The sequence below is a fragment of the Typha angustifolia genome, chromosome 15 (genome assembly GCF_048772165.1).
Source record: "Typha angustifolia cultivar Huaian chromosome 15, ASM4877216v1, whole genome shotgun sequence".
NCBI classification, from domain to species: Eukaryota; Viridiplantae; Streptophyta; class Magnoliopsida; order Poales; family Typhaceae; genus Typha; species Typha angustifolia.
This window is the reverse complement of record NC_133253.1, coordinates 23,336,692-23,353,201: the sequence shown is the minus strand read 5'-3', so window position 1 is coordinate 23,353,201 and position 16,510 is coordinate 23,336,692. Positions and strand designations below refer to the sequence as shown.

The following is a 16,510-nucleotide window of genomic DNA, read 5'->3' as shown; positions in this document are numbered from 1 at the left end:
TAAAACAAATTGTTCCTGCACGATAGTTATCAAAATCCTGATTATGTTATGTGAGAAGGTTTATCACGAATATGCACATCATGTGCCTGAGGACGGGAGAATATTTACAGAGAACGATTTCAAGATTCTGAAAAAGGAATAATAACAAGTACAATGTTGATAATTCTAAATTATTTTTAAAAAAATTCTGCAAATAGCCCCTAGGAGGCATGGATAATAAAGAGCAACAAATACTGATATCAGTAACTGAAAGTAATCCATTTGGTTGCTGTCACCTGGAATATTCTTATGAAAGACAGGCATAACTCACTGCAAACCACCACCGAATTTTATTTTCATCCAAACGACCTTTCCAAACTGCGGTTGTATAGTTTTTACCTATCACTCAATTTCCTGATTACACTCAGAATTACAACTGCAAATGTTATAGCAATCCACAAGCAATTTCACCACAGAGATGGAAGGTTGTCACTTAATCTCCTCTCAGTGTATTATCTGCTTCATGGCACAGGCTGGATCATACATGCAACTGCCACATAAATTTCAAACAGCTCTAAACCAACACGAATCAGTGGAATGTCCGCTAAATAAATTTCAGAGTTCTGTTCCTCTTTAAACTGTGTCAACACTATATTTTCTGGTTGTTGTTGACATGCCTCCACGCAAATTCTTATGCCTTCAGAAAATTATGTGATCACTGTGAATCACACTAAAGTCAAAATTTCTCAGAGCTAAACAAAAAGGTCTTTAGTACATTAAAGTTATGCAACCATCAATCCTAATCACCATATCGCTGCAACTACAGCATCATCAATGAATTGTTCCTATCCAGATTGACAAGGCATCATTCTATACAAGGATATTACTAGTAATGCCATGAGACAAACACAACCAGGCTGCCCGTACTTATTAATTGATAAAGAGAATATTCGCAATATTTTTCTTTTTAAATCAGGAAGAAAAAAAAACAGTACATTTTGGGTGCAAGTCAGCTTCTAGCTCTCTTCAATAGATATCTCAGGGAAAAGATACCCAGGGCAAGTGTCTGCCAAAACCAACCTTTAGAATTTGTAGGATCAACCCTTCTAGCTAAGGACAATGCATAGAAAGCTTCACCAACATGCAATGCTGCTGCTACAAGGAAGATGACTCTAATTGTCCACAATGATCGGAACATCAAAAGGTGTAGATCGGGGCCTACTGGAGGTAGGAAAGCTGCAGAAAACAATGCAGACAACCCAACAATACAAAACAGCCAGGCATATATTGTTGGGCCATCTAATTCTCTCCTCTTTTTCTCCTGCCAATAGGAAATTGTAGCAGCCAAGCCCTCACGAGGACTCACCATAGGTACATAACCGAGCTCCTCCCTTGCTTTCAGAAAGGAGAAATAGTGAGTAACACCTACCTGTTTAGAGATCATCAATGCCATTATAATTAGTGAATATCTCAACATCAAAGTATGTAGATATCACTTAAAATCATCATATAATCTAAAAACCAGAGAGCATTCTAAGTTGATTATGATGGATCAGTAGCCATACTAGTATTTCCTGCATCCATACTCATACAACGCAATGCATATGTGTTGACTATAAATGAACACGCAGGCAAGGAGCATTAAAGATAGAGTGGATTCACTTGTCAAGTTTTATCTCTCCCAAGGAGGAAACTTGTTAAATTTTCAATGTAAGTTTTCATGTCCAAGTCTCGAATAATGGATCAATCTAATGGGAGTAACAAATTTTCCTTCCTTAATTGCTTCCTGGGTAAATTAGAAAGCATCTATGGGACCTTTCAACATAAGATGTCTAATTTGTCTTTTGGTGCAATTTAAACATGGTATCCAGCAACATCTCCATAGTATACATAAGAAAGAGCAAAAACAAAAATTAAATTGAATAGGATGATGATATAAGCATTAAAGCATGCAAAATACATTAAGTTAATTTTACCAAAAAATAATAAGTCCAATTTGCTGACCTTGTAAACTTCAGCAGGAAGAAGTAAAGGCTCTGGAAGCCATTCATGACTAAGCCATGGATACAAAAGTGAATACAAGACCCAGAATATTCGCGACATAAACAGCGCATGCCGAACATCCAGTGTAACTTTTGGAACAACATAATCTAAACTTTGGAGCAACGGTTTGACAAGGAAGTCAAAAGTGTTGACAGGTGATCCTGCAAAGAAATAGAATCTACTTTTTAGTAGGATAATAGAAGGGATATAGGCGGCATGTATGGAAGGTAGAAAAGATAATGCAGGCCATGAAGCTAAGATGTGTCATAGCACTACTATATAGAAAAACTCATGAAAAGTTTGCAATGGTATCAATTATCTCCCAACTTCTCATGACTTATAATAATCAATTGCGCCCCAACATGCGAATGCACAAAACAAGAGAAAGTAATGTTATATCCATGATTTAGAAGATTCTAAGTTCAGCGTAACAGTTCTATCTCATTCATCTAGCCATTACCATCAGATATGAAATATGGTTGTCCAGCAGCAACAGGGTGTCCCTTTTTGCCTGGAATGTCATCTAAAAGCCCCATGCTTGCCAATATTAGAGCAAGAACAAGATTATCTACATAGACCCAGTCTGTCTTTACGCTTGAACTGCCAATTCTGAAAAATACCAGACCCTTCTTAGCAAGGGAGAGAATTCGGGGAAGGTGACGCTCCTCAGCTGGTCCATAGATAGCAGCAGGACGGATTGCACAAGTATAAAGACAAACACCATTCCTTTTCCTACAAAGAGAAAGGAGGTGAACTGAAATAGAACAGTAGCAGTGATGTGTGCTATATATCGGTGGAATACAGTATCAGAACGTTGAATTAGGCTTTACTATGGATGCAATGCAAAAGTATGTATCTACTCAGCAGTATATGAATGTATGCTCAAAGCCTCAGACCTTCCAGCGTATATCAATGAATCATTTCTTTTAACAAAGATTTTACATGAGATCTAACAGTTGCTACATAGAATTTGATCCAACAGCATATTAACATATGCAAAACCAGAAATCCACTAGCTTAAACAATTATGCAGGAATAATTTGCATGATTGTGCAGAAAGTAGAATAAAAAGTTACTCACTTAGATGGACGTCCATTACTCTTCAGAACTAGTTGTTCTGCAACCGATTTACTGCGTCCATACTGATCGACATGGTCATCAATAGGAAAATATTGCAATGATTCATTTCCATTTACAATCTCCTTTCCTCCAAATATCACATTGTAAGTACTAACATAGACAAGTCTTTTAATACCGAACTCGTGACAGACTTCCAATATATTGCAGGTTCCATTTATGTTAGTTTCATCAATACGTCCAGCTTGGAGCATCGACTTCCCTGACATGCCATATGAAGCAAGGTGGAAGACACAGTCAACTCCACGTAAGGCCTTCTCAACATCCTTCCTTCGACTCACATCCCCTGCAACATGCAGAACAAGTGTCCAGGTATATATTTGACTATAGAACTATATAATACTCTAAAATCAGACAAATTTCAGATATCTCCATTCCTCTAAATCAAGATATGGCTAATGTTAGTTTATTTGCAGAAAACAACTAGAAATCACAAACGATAACCACTGTACATCAAGACCTCATTCCTTGTCTTCTTTGCGAGGTCAAAGGATGGAACATTTGAGGAACACTCTTGTGCTCGCAAGAACTTTATATGTCGATCGACCCGCAAATTTGAACTCCAATTCTTGGAAAAGGAGAAGTGTAGACAAAATCGCGTGATTCTGCTTGCCAGAAGTTGAAAATTATGGCGATCGTACGAAAAGTTCGAACCCCAAGAAATCCGACATGACTAAGATTCGAAGATCACTAAATTATACTTGCAAGAAGTCGAGGAATTATCGGTTCGAACCAAAAATTAAAACTTTATGAGATGGAGAGAGAACGGACTACCTCGGATGCATCGAATGGAGGAATCTTGGAGAAGAGAGGACCGAGGTGAGGAGGAGGATATATCGAGGGATCTGACCTCGTCGGCTCCTCGCCGCACGAGCTCCAAGCATAGGGCGGACCCCACGAACCCTAGTCCTCCCGTTACAACGAACTTGTTCCCCTCGATCCCCTCGTTCGCGCTCAGATGCATCTCCTCTTCTCTCTCTCTCTCTCTCTCTCTCTCTCTCACAGGGGGAGCCGGACAAGAGCAAGGTTTTGTAAGAGAGAGAACCGTGGGCAATGGTAATTAAAATGGCAGTATGGCGAGTTTGCTCTTCTGGTTGGTGGAGTGGAACGACACATACTACGTGGGACGAAAAGATTGGCGAGTCGCAATAAGAACCTCGCGATTCGCGGTTCAGACTTGATGAGGATCGGCGGTGGAGATGCACAGTAGCAACTTGCGAGTGAGTTACCGAATATTATATTAATTAGTTTCATCGATCCAAAGATATACTCCTCTCAATTTCCAAAATTTTAGTTTAGATACTTGATTCCAATCTTAATTGTTAGATCACCAGAATTTTCAACTTACATTAGCTCAGTGAAGTTTTCATTGGAGGCCATGTAATTGTAGGAGCCCTTCATGGACTCATATTTGGGTATATCAAATAGAGAAATAACAATCTACCACATCTTATCATTTTCATGCCTTTTATTATCATAGAGTGAGCATGCTTCAAGATAATGTGCAATAGATTTTGCACCAAGATAGGTTACAAGGAAGCCCAGCTATGAACAAAGTTTTGGCTGCTGATCATAAAGTATCACATTACTGTATCACAACTAGGTGATTGCAATGAAAATATAGAGTTTTGGTTGGCAAATACATTTTACTTGGTACCTCATAACAAAACCTATATAGACATAAAACATTGGTAACTCCACAAGAAATCCATCATATATTGGCTTGTGGAGTTGTACGGAAACTTTGGGTTTTTTAAAAGAAGCTGTAGTGGTTAAACATGAGGCTTCCAGTGGCATAAGCACTAAGTATCTCATTTTGTGGAGACCAGAACTCTGCTCTCAAGCCAACTCTTCTCAAAGCCTTTAGTATCTTGTTCTTGTGTGCATTACCAGTTACTACAACCTTCTGAATGCTGGCTTCTACTTCAACCTTCTCTATCCCTGTGAGTCATTACATCCACAACAAAAGTTACAAAGAATGCCTTTTGTTATTATAGTATAAAAAGGATCAAAAGGTGGAGTCAATTGCAATTGTGAGTAACCCACAAGATCTTGTACTAGTACATTGAGTGTAGGGTAGGCCACTTTTACCTTTAACTTTGGATAGACATTTCCTGAGCCTCTTCTCATGTAGTGCTACCATCTCCACTTTCATCTCAACAGTCTGCATATCATTGTTTGGTATAAAAATTATAAGAAACATTGTTGCATTAAATCGAATTTTTTTTTCTTTTTCATCTCCTCAATTGGATGAAGAGCTTATCTAAGAATGGCATACAAATCTTGAAACTATCTAGTTTCCTTGAGCTCTTATCGTTCCAGCATTGCATAACATATTCAATAATCTTTAGATCCGACTGGTGATAGAGGAGGAAAGAAATATATATATATATATATATATATATATATATATATATATATATATATCTTGTTTACCACATCAGCAGTCTTTACTAGATCCATCTTACCATCGCATATATGTCATTGCTAAATCCTTGTACAATATAAATACTCAATAAAATTGGCATATTGCAATATTGACTGAGACAACTAATCATATGTTTAATTCCTCTTGAGAAGCAGAAATACTAATATTGTGATTTGAGAACAACGTTGGATATGTATAATTATAAATTGAAAAACTACTAATGTCTTGGGATAGCTAGGGATAAATGGCAATATAAATGGATAACCTCATATGCTTAAAAGCTCGAGCTATACACCTTCTAAAGATTAATTTATCTCAAATTCGTCAGTAGAACTTTTGCATCAATCAAATTGAAAATTTCATCTTACTGGTCCAATCTGCATCAACGAATTTGTTGAAAATTGCCAAGCTATGAAGAATGGCTTGAACAAATAGTTAGGTAGTTCTTGTCTAGAGAAATCCATGTCAAAGAAACTAAAGCTGATTCATAAAAGCCTGGCCATACCTCCATGCAGAGACCAAGTATGTGAGGGAAGCAGAACTGACGATGTTGTTGATGAGAATGATGGTGATAGGAGGAGAGGAGAATAAAGAGGCATGAAAGCAATGGGCAAGAAATGACATGAGAAGAAGAGTTGTTATATAGTATGAGATGGTGACACAGCTATGACTATGCCACAAGAAAAGGGTAGGGGAGGAGGGGGGACAAAGTGGGTCTACAGATTCTGAGACTCCAATTAACGAATGACCTTCTTTTCTATGCTTTTCCAAAGGAAGGAATGGATAGATACAGGGGAAGCAGTAGGATCGAGGTCTGGGCTTAATGAGAGTTAGTGTTGAGCTCAACTCTCAAGGCTAGCCCTGAGGAAAAGAAAGGGGGGAGGTGGATACAGTCAGCAGATCACATGCAGCAGGAGTCGCATGAAATGGGTAAGTTGGCAGCGAACAATTGGTTAATTTAACTGCTGGATGATTTGGTTGCCAATCAAAGACTGCCAAGTACCTCAGCAGCAGGAAGAGTAGTACAGAGGAAGGGAGGGTGTTGACGAGTCCAAGCTGGCAAATGGGATCTTTGGGTTGAAATAGGAGGACAAGAATACAGTTAGGAATGTCTAGTGATTGCCAGGCGTAATGGTAAAAGAGAAAGGGAAAGGGAAAGGAGATTAAAATAAATAAATAAAGAAAAAGAGGCAAATCTATGAGGCAACAATTAGACCATCATGCAAGTTTGGTATTCTTTGCCTGACGTCTTTGTTTCAAGATGCATCCAGAGAGAGCTTTGTGACTTGTGAGGAATGGTAACTGGTAAGGGCTTCCAGCTGACGCGGTGCACAGAAATTGGAATGATCTGGAGCTAGGGACTATGGAGTGATTTGATGCAAGGTTTGCCCATATGCAGTTGTGCGAACTTCTCATTGGCTAATTGAGAGTTGTTCATCCAGCAAGTCTGAGATTGTCATTGCCTCATTGGACATCGATCAGGTAAGAAGGCCTAGGGTTACAGGAACCTACATTACGTAAGCACAAGAACATGTCATAACCTTGAAGAGAGCAAATCCATACAAATTTTCTAGATTTACTTCTAAAGAGCTCTCAAAACTGTAATTCATGTTATATAATGTTAGTGGCGCATGAATACAAAATCATACAAAACTTAGCAAGAAAACATATTGGAAAAAAGAAAAGAAAGAGAACATAAAGAACTAGATATCTAGGTTACTGATCTGATTGATCTCTACTGTACTTGGAGATCAACTGATTCACTATATCTCTACTAGGGAATAGATCTTCTAATGGAACTAAACAGATAAAATTGGCAGCGTTGTTGCTCTCCTCAGTGCCATTCATTTTCATAAGGCAAGTTTCACTACTGCTGTTGCTTGTGTTCACGTTGCTTGTATTGTCATCACTGCTGCTCTGACTGCATACCATCTTAGTGATCTGATCCAAAGTTCCTTCGCGGTAGACAAGGATTCCATCTTCCTCTATCCCACAGTCCCTCATGGTGCGATATGCTTTCTCAAATACTAGGTCATGTGGCCTAGCAAGCGGCATGGTCCTAAAACAAACAAAAAAAGACAACAAAAAAAAATTCCAAGATAATTTTATTGGTATTAAAAAAAATTCCAAGGGAAATAAATTGTATCGCCAGTTTATGTTCTTCTCAATGATTGCATCATGGAACTACAGTACTTCATTGGGCCGAAAAAAAATAGCAAAAGGTTAAAACCTAGCAGCAAGATTTCTTCATTATATTGATTTCTGAATTGTTCACATTTTTCTGAAAGGACTTTAGCAGATGTATGCATCAGGCAATATACTTGATGTTATTATTTGCCTATATTGGTATAAGACACTAACTTCAAATGTAACACCAGACACCAGGCTTTGCTGCCCCTGCCTATTGTTATGGATACAGGACATAACAAATAGCAAGACACAATAAAACCAAACTTACACGCAGAGCAAAAGTGTAGAAAAATGAGGAGACCATGAAAAGGAGTAAGAACTAGAGAGGAGTAGAGCCCTTGACAAAGTGCTCCTCTCTTTCCTAATGCTGCCTATTGGCTTTCCGTATCAAGTTGTCCATCACTTTATTTTAATAATGCTTTGTTAAATGTAGTTACCAAAAGTAATCCTTCTGTTGTAAAAGTTGTTCAGAACAAGATCTTCTTGCTAACAACACAAAATTATGATTGATTATCATGATTGTTAACAAGCTCTTTACTGAAGGCACAAGTTTACAGAACAGCTAGACTGGGCATAATTTCATTGCAAGTGTATATTTGCCTGCCAAAATACATGATCTTCTTAAAGTATCAGGTGCATGCATTAGTAAGGACAATCTAACGTTATCGCAATATAAATTACTGAGAGCAAGCCGAAAGTTACCACCTTACCATTCATTAATTCTAAAATATGAAGAAGGATATTATATTTGCCCTTATGCAGCTTTCCTCACTTATCCACCATGTTATTATTCTAATTGACAGTTTTACAAAGACAATGTGGATTTGCAGTATCTAGAGTTGGGATTGAGTCCTTCCCAATTTGAACATTAAGAGGGAGAAATTTCAAGAAAGAGAGCTTAAGAATTTTGGATTGCACTGAGGTGGCAGTTGCTTGATGTAGTTAATATATATAGGCGAAACTTGAGACACTGTGGACGAGCATATGCCAGAGAAGAGAGCAATAGACTTAAAAGTTCACTGACTATTGTTCCTGATAAGGATGTGATGATAAGGAGCAGAACAAATGCAGCCACCAGTTAATAGGGCAAATAAATTTATCGAATAAACCTCCGCAAAGAGACAAAATCTAAGATTAAGGAGAATGCCAGCCACGGGAGGAGATGAATGAATCAGTTCTGTAACAAAAATATACCATGTCAGTGGTCCTGATGTTCTTATTTCTGAGTTATTTTGGCTGGGAATTGAAGACTTGGGTGAATATTTCGTAGGCAAACTTAATTGCAGTGTGAGCCAATCTTCAACGTTCAACAAGTTTAACGTGATATACCTAAGAGAAATTGGCAAATGTCATGCAAATAACCCAGTCGTAGTATGCATGAATGTCATAGTGGGCAACAAAAGATTATAGCCCACTGAATCCTCAAACTTGTCAACGTTAGCTCATATTGGACCTGGCTATACTAATAAATTGATTGAAAAATCCAGACTACGACATTTTCTCACTCTAGAAAGTTATACGACAACAATTACAAGTAATTATCTGCAGATAACTACATAAGGGTGGGCTATCTTCCCTACTTTTCTGAGAGATTAGAGAAATAAATGAGAAGATTAGAGAAATACACAAGCATAAGGAAGTCTGATAAAAATTGTGTTGTTTTTACTAATATTTCAAGATCGCCAACGTCAAGCCGTGCGGAGCAAGATAATGGCATTTCCGTAATTCGTCAAATTCCTAGAGGTGAAACGTAAGAAAATTGTAGAGAGAGAAAAGAGACGAGGGTTGGGTCACCGAGGCGCACCTGACGTGGAAGAGGTTAGGGACCAGATGGGGCCCGAGGTAGACCTCGAGCGCGGCCAAGAACGCCTTGTACGCCATCAAGTGGAGCCCATCGATCCTCGGATACGGCAACCTCGGCCGCGCCACCCATCCCCCCACCGCCGCCACCCTGGCCGTCGCGGCCGCAGGAACTCCTGCCCGGAAAACGTACTCCCTCCACTCCACCGCTGGGGCCGGCGAGGTCGACTCTGGCACTGGAAGCGGCACGAATCCCACGGACGCCATGATCGGCTCGAGCTCGTCGTGGGTCAAGATCGGGCGAAACGTCCGCGTGTGCCACAGCGTAAGCTTCCTCGCCATCTCTTCCATCGTCACTTTCATCTCCCCCGGTCTCCTCCTCCCCGCGGACGCCGCCGACATCGAAACCCTTCCCTTCTCTCTCTCTCTCTCTTCCTCCCTTCCTCTCTCTAGGTTTCTATTTTTGGGAGGGGGTTTTTGGGAGCGAGGGAGAGGGGAGGGGAAGGGAGGGGGAGATCTTTAGCTGGAGAGGGATTGGGATTCCACGGATTCGCAGGAAGGCGTCGCTTTGATATATTGTTATTAATACTAATTTTATTTTCCTCTCCTTTCCTTACTGTTGTAACAACTCTCGAAGAGGCGTCAGCCGTGTGCGTTGCCTTCGCTCCAGTCTCTTGTAATTTGAATTGGAAGGAAGACTCGGGAGACGGCGTTTCTATTTCACTTTCTTTTCTTTTTTTTAACTTTCCTTCCTACTTGCGAGTTAAGCAGTAATAAAGTTTTTTTTGGGTCATTAGATAACGTCATCAACTACTTGGGCTTTTGGGTCCATCTAATAGTTTTTTCTTCTTCTTTAATAAAAAAATTATACTTTTTTTTTTCCTCTCTAGTTTAAATCAATCGGACGAAAGTAAAATTTGAATTTGTAATGTGGAGTTTATTCTAGATCTCAATGGCAGAAAGAGAGTGAGAGAGAGAGAGACAGGATATTTAAAGAGTGCAGAGTGGGATGCAGGGGTTATCCTAGAGATTAGAGCACTGGTGTTGGTGGTGGTTTTCCTAGCTTTCCTGTGAGGATCAACTTAAACAAATCCCAAGGTGCTTTGATGACCTATCTTAACCCCCACTGACTCCATCAACTTAAAATACACCAATATCTGCCTCGAAAATCAAGCCTCCACGTGTAACCTTGCCTTTCTGGATATTGAAATTTTTTTTTATCACTGACTGCTTCTTGATAGGGAGAGGATTATATACACCATCTCCAGTGCCAATGTCTGATGCTAACTACGAATCAGAGCCTATAAGCCTAGTATTACTATTTATGATTGTTAGGTTGTCAAGTCCAATGTCTCCCCTGATTTTTATGCAATTGGTTCGACTCACAGTCTCTCTTGACTATTGTTAGTCATTGTTTATATTTGAGAAAAATTGATTGATTGTAATTAGTTGGTCTAATGTACACCTTTTTCCTTCAATTTATTACTACTTGAAAACTTAGATTACATCTTAGTATCACTTATATCCTTGAAGAAATAAAAAGTGATTCTGAAATCTCTGAATTATTCAAATGGTTCAAATTAATCTCTCTCTCTCTCTCTATTAGCTAATGTTTGCTTTTCGATCCAAAACTGATAGATGACTACTAAATGTTTCAATTATCCTACTAAATGTTTTAATTAAAAAGTTATTTTTTTTGTTATTCAAGCTTCTTTATTGTTATCGTCAACCTCCCATCTTCGTAACATTTTCAAATTGCCCTCAAAAGGATGTTTTGGGAAAGAAGGAAGAAGAATATAGTTCATAGATTATAGAGAGAAATGCTAAGCGAGAACAACTCCGACTACATCCTCCCTCCCACAGCTAAGCTCGGGTTTGAATTCAACGAAGTTAGGGCAAATCTATTGCTATTGGAGCATATCCATTTGCTATTAGAGGAGAAGAAAGAAGATAGTTGAGGCATATCCATTGCTATTAGAGGAAGAAGAAGAAGAGTCGAGGATATAGAGAAATTTTAAAAATAATTAAAATATTTAATTTTAGCTGTCATATAAGTATATGGCCAATTTGGTTAATTCATCGATTTCGTCAACAACATCAGAGAATAAGGTATTTTTGATAATGCAAGCATCGGTACCAAAAAAAAAAAAGGGTTCCAGTTGTGGACAAAATAGTTCATGATTGAAAAGGAAATTATCCTTAATATAATTTGCGTATTAAGCAAGGGGTCATCTATAGAACCAATTAATAGGATGATAAATAAGATAAACACATAATAAGACTCCGAATATATTTGATTACAAATAAATTATTGGTTTCTTTAGCAGTGATTTTACGATTTACTTGGATAAAGTTCCTAGTATTTCTAAAGTAAAAGTCTTCCACTAATTTATTCGTTCCCAATTGAGGCGATAGCTTCCAACTCCACTTTAAAAGATCGCTTCGCCACTCTCTCCTCTTCCTCGAAATTTATTGTCGATACGATGGATAGAGGAATCGAGTTCTTCTCCTCATCTCATCTCTCTCTCCACTTCCTCTTCTCCCTCCTCCTCATTATCCTCTCACCAGCGGCCGCTAACGGCATCACCAAACCAACCGCCGCCGAGGCCGAGGCGGCGGTGTCCCGCTTCCAAGACTATCTCCGGATCGACACCTCCCACCCAAACCCCGACTACGCCGCCGCCACTGACTTCCTCCGCAACCAGGCAACCGCCATCGGCCTCGATTTCCACGTCCTCGAGTTCGTGGCCGGTAAGCCCTTTCTCCTCCTCCGATGGCCGGGTCGGAGCACCTCTCTCCCTTCCATCCTTCTCAACTCCCATACCGACGTCGTTCCCTCCGAGCCCCTCAAGTGGACGCATCACCCCTTCTCCGCCGCCCTGGACCCCTCCTCCGGTCGCATCTACGCCCGCGGCTCGCAGGTACGTTACCGAAGATTCGATCTTTCCGAGTAATTCACTTTTTTACTTTGTTTCCTTCAGTTGTGGATTTTAGGCGTTCTTGTAGCATGAAGTTTCCGGTTCAGGGGAAATTTTATTGAGTTATTCGTGTTTTCTGTACGAAGACTCGATCTTTCCCTTCAACTCTGACGTTTAGGCGTTCAAGTAGTATAAACTTATCTTTTTTTGAGGATTTGTTCTTGAAGGGTTCGTGTTATATGCGTGGTTTGTGCGTACGCAGGACATGAAGTGTGTCGGGATGCAGTACCTGGAAGCTATTCGCCGTCTCCGTACCACTGGATACGCCCCGGACCGCACGGTTTACATCTCCTTCGTTCCGGATGAGGAGATTGGAGGACACGATGGGGTGGAAGCATTTGTGGCGTCCCAAAAGTTTAAGGAGATGAATGTGGGGTTGGTGCTCGACGAAGGGCTGGCTTCCCCTGGAGAGGAGTACCGGTTGTTCTATGGGGAGAGGTCTCCGTGGTGGCTGGTGATCAGGGCGAGGGGCCAACCAGGGCATGGAGCAAAGCTGTACGATGGTAGCGCGATGGAGAATCTGATGAAGAGTGTTGAGATAGTCCGGAAATTCAGGGCAGCACAGTTTGATTTGGTGAAGGCTGGAGTGAAGGCTGAGGGAGAGGTTGTCTCAGTGAATTTCGTCTATTTGAAAGCGGGCACCCCATCACCGACTGTGAGTTCTTCCTTTTAGCTGTTATTGCTATCGTCGTTGATTATTGTGTTATTGTAGGCTTGTAGCTTGAACTTTAGCTGATCTAGAAGTAGACTTGTAGCTGGAAATTGGGATGTTTAATTTCTGGGATGATTCCTATGGAAGTTAGTAAGATTTAGGTAGTTGTTTGAATTTGTTTTGATTTTTCATCTTATCTTGCTGTGGAATTCTGTTGCCAACTTGGATTTTCTGGGTGCTTCAATTAATTAACTACACCATACATACTACAGTGCACGAAGATGCCACTTTTCTAGGTATTTAAATTAATCTCCTTGGTGGAATATTCAGGTGCTGATGTTCCCCAAGACAATGAAACAATCATTGTGGGGAAGGAAAACAGTGTATCTCTATGGTTAAGATCCCCGCTTCAAATTCATCGCCCTGATGTGAAGTAAAGAAATAAATCAGAGGCAAACCTGTATGTTATTCAGTTGACTTCTAATATAAATCCACTTTCATATCTCAAAATTGCAGGTCTCTACATTTCTTTCCTAGGAATCTGAATTGTGATTATAAACAAATGTTTTGAAGTCAACTTTTTGATTCATGTTATTACAACAATTGCGAAAAATGATTGGTATTCCAAACTTAGTTTCCAAAATGGACTTATGAGATGCCTATAGTTCTGCTGCTTTACTTTGCTTTGGCAAAGTCAATACATAAAATATGCAGATATCTTTTGACATCCTGAAACTTCTTTCTGTCAGGGTTTTGTCATGAACTTGCAACCATCCGAAGCAGAGGTAGGTCTTGATGTCCGAGTCCCACCTAATGTTGATCCTGAAGCACTGGAGAGACGTATTGCTGAAGAGTGGGCACCTTCCATACGTAATTTGACATATGAGGTATCGACAAATTGTGCTTCTTGTAATGTTGGATGCTTGCTACTTTCACTAATTTGACATAAGAGTGGGCACCTTAAGGCTAGGCCTGTCAAAAAGCCCGTGGGCTCATGAGGCTCGTGAGCTTGGCTCGGTAAGAGCCTGGCTCGAGCTCCAAATGAGCCAAGCCCAAAAATTAAACTCGAAAGAATTATTGAGCCGAGTCGGGCCAGCATTGGCTTGCTTAGACTCGGTTATATATATATATCCCAAACCCATTGCCTATCCCGATCGGCACCGCCCGGAGGCCCAAACCCTCCACTGAAATCTATTTGAACCTGTTTGAACAAGTTTCTAATTCACAGGGCGACATACAGTATCTTACCAGTTCACTATCAGTGACATATCAATACCTTTTAAATCATATGTATTTTGATTGGGAAAATGATAAATTAAAGGTTGCACTACAATTTCCATTGCTATATCTGAGCTTCATGCACTTTGTCTTGGCCAGTTCAAACATGAGGTTCTGTGCATAATAAGTTCGGAAAAGCCAGCCATCACTGCCGCTGATATTTCCAACCCGTGGTTTAAATCATATGCATTTTGATTGGGAAAATGATAAATTAAAGGTTGCACTACAATTTCCATTGCTATATCTAAGCTTCATGCACTTTTTCTTGGCCAGTTCAAACAGAAGGCTTCTGTGCATAACAAGTTCGGAAAGCCGGCCATCACTGCCGCTGATAGTTCCAACCCATGGTGGGCACCCTTGGAAGAAGCTGTGAAGAAAGCCAACGGTAAACTTAGTAAGCCAGAGATATTCCCAGCCGCTACTGATTCTCGTTATTTCCGAGAGTTAGGAGTACCAGCATTTGGTTTCTCACCAATGGCAAACACTCCTATATTGCTCCATGACCATAATGAGGTTCGGCTTATTGTCATTTTCATTCAATTAAGCTCCTCTTTTGCTCAATTATATATATATATATTATGTATGTCTGTATGTATGTATGTATAAGAAGAGCTTGCATATCATTGAAATAGTGAATCAAATGATAGGTAAATAGGGAAAAGAAGAACCAACATCTCAATATTTGGTCATGAATTGCACTTAACCATCATCAAATTGAAGTCTTTTTTTGGTTCAATAGATTGGCTTCTGGGCAACTATAAAGGTTATTTATATGTTTACACAGAATATATGTGTTCTCTCATCCTTGGTCATATAAATATCTTGGGATGTATTGTTTAACTGCATGGATTATTCTTTTGAAAACTCCCCGCTTCATATTTTAGGGACCAATTATGGAATTATTGTCATATGATATCATCTTTGCATATAAAACATGAATAGTTCTATGGAAGTTGGTTTCCTGCAATAATCTTACCATCAGCGTATGATACATATGGTTTTGTGCATTTTATTGATATGAAACACCAGGTATGTGTCATTTCAGTACGTTGATTTGCTGAATGACCTCCCTTTTTTGTTCACTTATAGAAGTATACAAGATTACATGGATAATTCAAGTTTGGTTTCCTTGATCCTGGCCTTTTGCCAAGCGGTGACATTAGTTTGATTTGAACTGCATGCTAATCCGGCCAATTCTTATGAAGGACGAGAAAAATAATGGAAGAATAGTATGAAATAAAAAAGAAAAACCATGTTCTTGCTTTTCAATTAAATAGTTTTATTTATGATTCTCTTTAGTGCCTTGGTGTAGCACCATTCTTTTGAGCTCTTTATGCAACGTTTTCGCCCTTACTGATATTGAAGCTAAATTTCACCTCTTTTTCATTATGGTCCAGTTCTTGAACAAAGACGAGTATCTTAAAGGAATTGAGGTATATGAGTCCATCATCAGAGCCTTGGCTTCAGAGGAACACTACAAGGATGAAGAAACATGGTCGGAATTGTAAGAATGTAAGAATGGTTCGCATTGTCCCCCTCCCACATGGTATGCAAGTGCATTAGTTTCTGAATAGACCCTTCCTGAGAGGGAGACTGCTGGTGACCTCAATCTGAATAACTTAGTACTAGCTGCTATTACGCTGTGATGGTTCTTATCTTATTTTCCAATGGAATGAGTTGTAGTATAAAGCTATGATTACAACAAAGGATATGTATAAGGTTGCCTTCCGAGGTTGTAAACATTAAATGGCAGGTGATGATTCCTCCTCCCTTGAGGACAACACTCCTTTGGCTATACCAATGTTTATTTTTGGACACAGTTCCAACTTAGCTTTATCAATACATTGCAGAGGATTATGCTAGATATTTTCAGCATATATTATATTCTAATGCGGAATAGACATATAATGTTATCTTTTCATGTGTCTATAGCACATAGAGCTGAAGTGCATGACAGTGGTATATATAGTTCGTTATATACTACTAGTTACACATAAGTTAATGTTAGCAAATTGCAAAAGATTG

General features: G+C 39.5%; 4 protein-coding genes across 5 annotated transcripts; 1 reads left to right on the top strand and 3 right to left on the bottom strand.

Moving 5' to 3' along the window:
- Positions 1-315: 315 nt before the first annotated feature.
- LOC140779564 (uncharacterized) lies at positions 316-4,249 on the bottom strand. Its single transcript, XM_073124684.1, has 5 exons — positions 3,934-4,249; positions 3,103-3,445; positions 2,483-2,754; positions 1,984-2,183; positions 316-1,408 (listed from the first exon to the last, which is right to left on the bottom strand). The coding sequence occupies exons 1-5, from the start codon at positions 4,121-4,123 to the stop codon at positions 989-991; spliced, it is 1,425 nt and encodes a 474-aa protein (XP_072980785.1). The 5' UTR covers positions 4,124-4,249; the 3' UTR covers positions 316-988.
- A 387-nt stretch (positions 4,250-4,636) lies between these two features.
- On the bottom strand, positions 4,637-7,089 carry LOC140779160 (heavy metal-associated isoprenylated plant protein 28-like). 2 transcript variants are annotated; one of them, XM_073124142.1, is made up of 3 exons: positions 5,956-7,089; positions 5,251-5,323; positions 4,637-5,100 (listed from the first exon to the last, which is right to left on the bottom strand). In XM_073124142.1, exons 1-3 carry the CDS (start codon positions 6,049-6,051, stop codon positions 4,913-4,915), a joined length of 357 nt encoding a protein of 118 aa, XP_072980243.1. In that variant the 5' UTR covers positions 6,052-7,089; the 3' UTR covers positions 4,637-4,912. The 2 variants fall into 2 exon arrangements, with proteins under 2 accessions (XP_072980243.1, XP_072980244.1); XM_073124143.1 differs by having other exon boundaries at positions 4,642-5,100; positions 6,093-7,089.
- Positions 7,090-7,101: 12 nt separating this feature from the next.
- LOC140779159 (uncharacterized) lies at positions 7,102-10,273 on the bottom strand. Its single transcript, XM_073124141.1, has 2 exons — positions 9,582-10,273; positions 7,102-7,646 (listed from the first exon to the last, which is right to left on the bottom strand). The coding sequence occupies exons 1-2, from the start codon at positions 9,977-9,979 to the stop codon at positions 7,304-7,306; spliced, it is 741 nt and encodes a 246-aa protein (XP_072980242.1). The 5' UTR covers positions 9,980-10,273; the 3' UTR covers positions 7,102-7,303.
- A 1,706-nt stretch (positions 10,274-11,979) lies between these two features.
- LOC140777903 (uncharacterized) lies at positions 11,980-16,375 on the top strand. Its single transcript, XM_073122313.1, has 5 exons — positions 11,980-12,498; positions 12,758-13,210; positions 13,957-14,094; positions 14,759-14,998; positions 15,883-16,375. Exons 1-5 carry the CDS (start codon positions 12,061-12,063, stop codon positions 15,991-15,993), a joined length of 1,380 nt encoding a protein of 459 aa, XP_072978414.1. The 5' UTR covers positions 11,980-12,060; the 3' UTR covers positions 15,994-16,375.
- The last annotated feature ends 135 nt before the right edge of the window (positions 16,376-16,510 follow it).

What these genes read in the sequence shown, in the direction of transcription:
- LOC140779564 (XM_073124684.1), bottom strand. Translation starts at nt 4,123, where the DNA reads ATGCATCTGAGCGCGAACGAGGGGATCGAGGGGAACAAGTTCGTTGTA. An exon ending in AGTAATGGACGTCCATCTAA is followed by an intron (nt 2,755 to 3,102) that starts GTGAGTAACTTT and finishes TTCTCTTTGTAG; the next exon opens with GAAAAGGAATGGTGTTTGTC. An exon ending in TTCCTGCTGAAGTTTACAAG is followed by an intron (nt 1,409 to 1,983) that starts GTCAGCAAATTG and finishes ATCTCTAAACAG; the next exon opens with GTAGGTGTTACTCACTATTT.
- LOC140779160 (XM_073124142.1), bottom strand. Translation starts at nt 6,051, where the DNA reads ATGGATTTCTCTAGACAAGAACTACCTAACTATTTGTTCAAGCCATTC. An exon ending in CGTTGATGCAGATTGGACCA is followed by an intron (nt 5,324 to 5,955) that starts GTAAGATGAAAT and finishes AATGATATGCAG; the next exon opens with ACTGTTGAGATGAAAGTGGA. An exon ending in ATGTCTATCCAAAGTTAAAG is followed by an intron (nt 5,101 to 5,250) that starts GTAAAAGTGGCC and finishes AATGACTCACAG; the next exon opens with GGATAGAGAAGGTTGAAGTA.
- LOC140777903 (XM_073122313.1), top strand. Translation starts at nt 12,061, where the DNA reads ATGGATAGAGGAATCGAGTTCTTCTCCTCATCTCATCTCTCTCTCCAC. An exon ending in TCTACGCCCGCGGCTCGCAG is followed by an intron (nt 12,499 to 12,757) that starts GTACGTTACCGA and finishes GTGCGTACGCAG; the next exon opens with GACATGAAGTGTGTCGGGAT. An exon ending in TGCTCCATGACCATAATGAG is followed by an intron (nt 14,999 to 15,882) that starts GTTCGGCTTATT and finishes ATTATGGTCCAG; the next exon opens with TTCTTGAACAAAGACGAGTA.
- LOC140779159 (XM_073124141.1), bottom strand. Translation starts at nt 9,979, where the DNA reads ATGTCGGCGGCGTCCGCGGGGAGGAGGAGACCGGGGGAGATGAAAGTG. An exon ending in CCTAACCTCTTCCACGTCAG is followed by an intron (nt 7,647 to 9,581) that starts GTGCGCCTCGGT and finishes TGTTTGTTTTAG; the next exon opens with GACCATGCCGCTTGCTAGGC.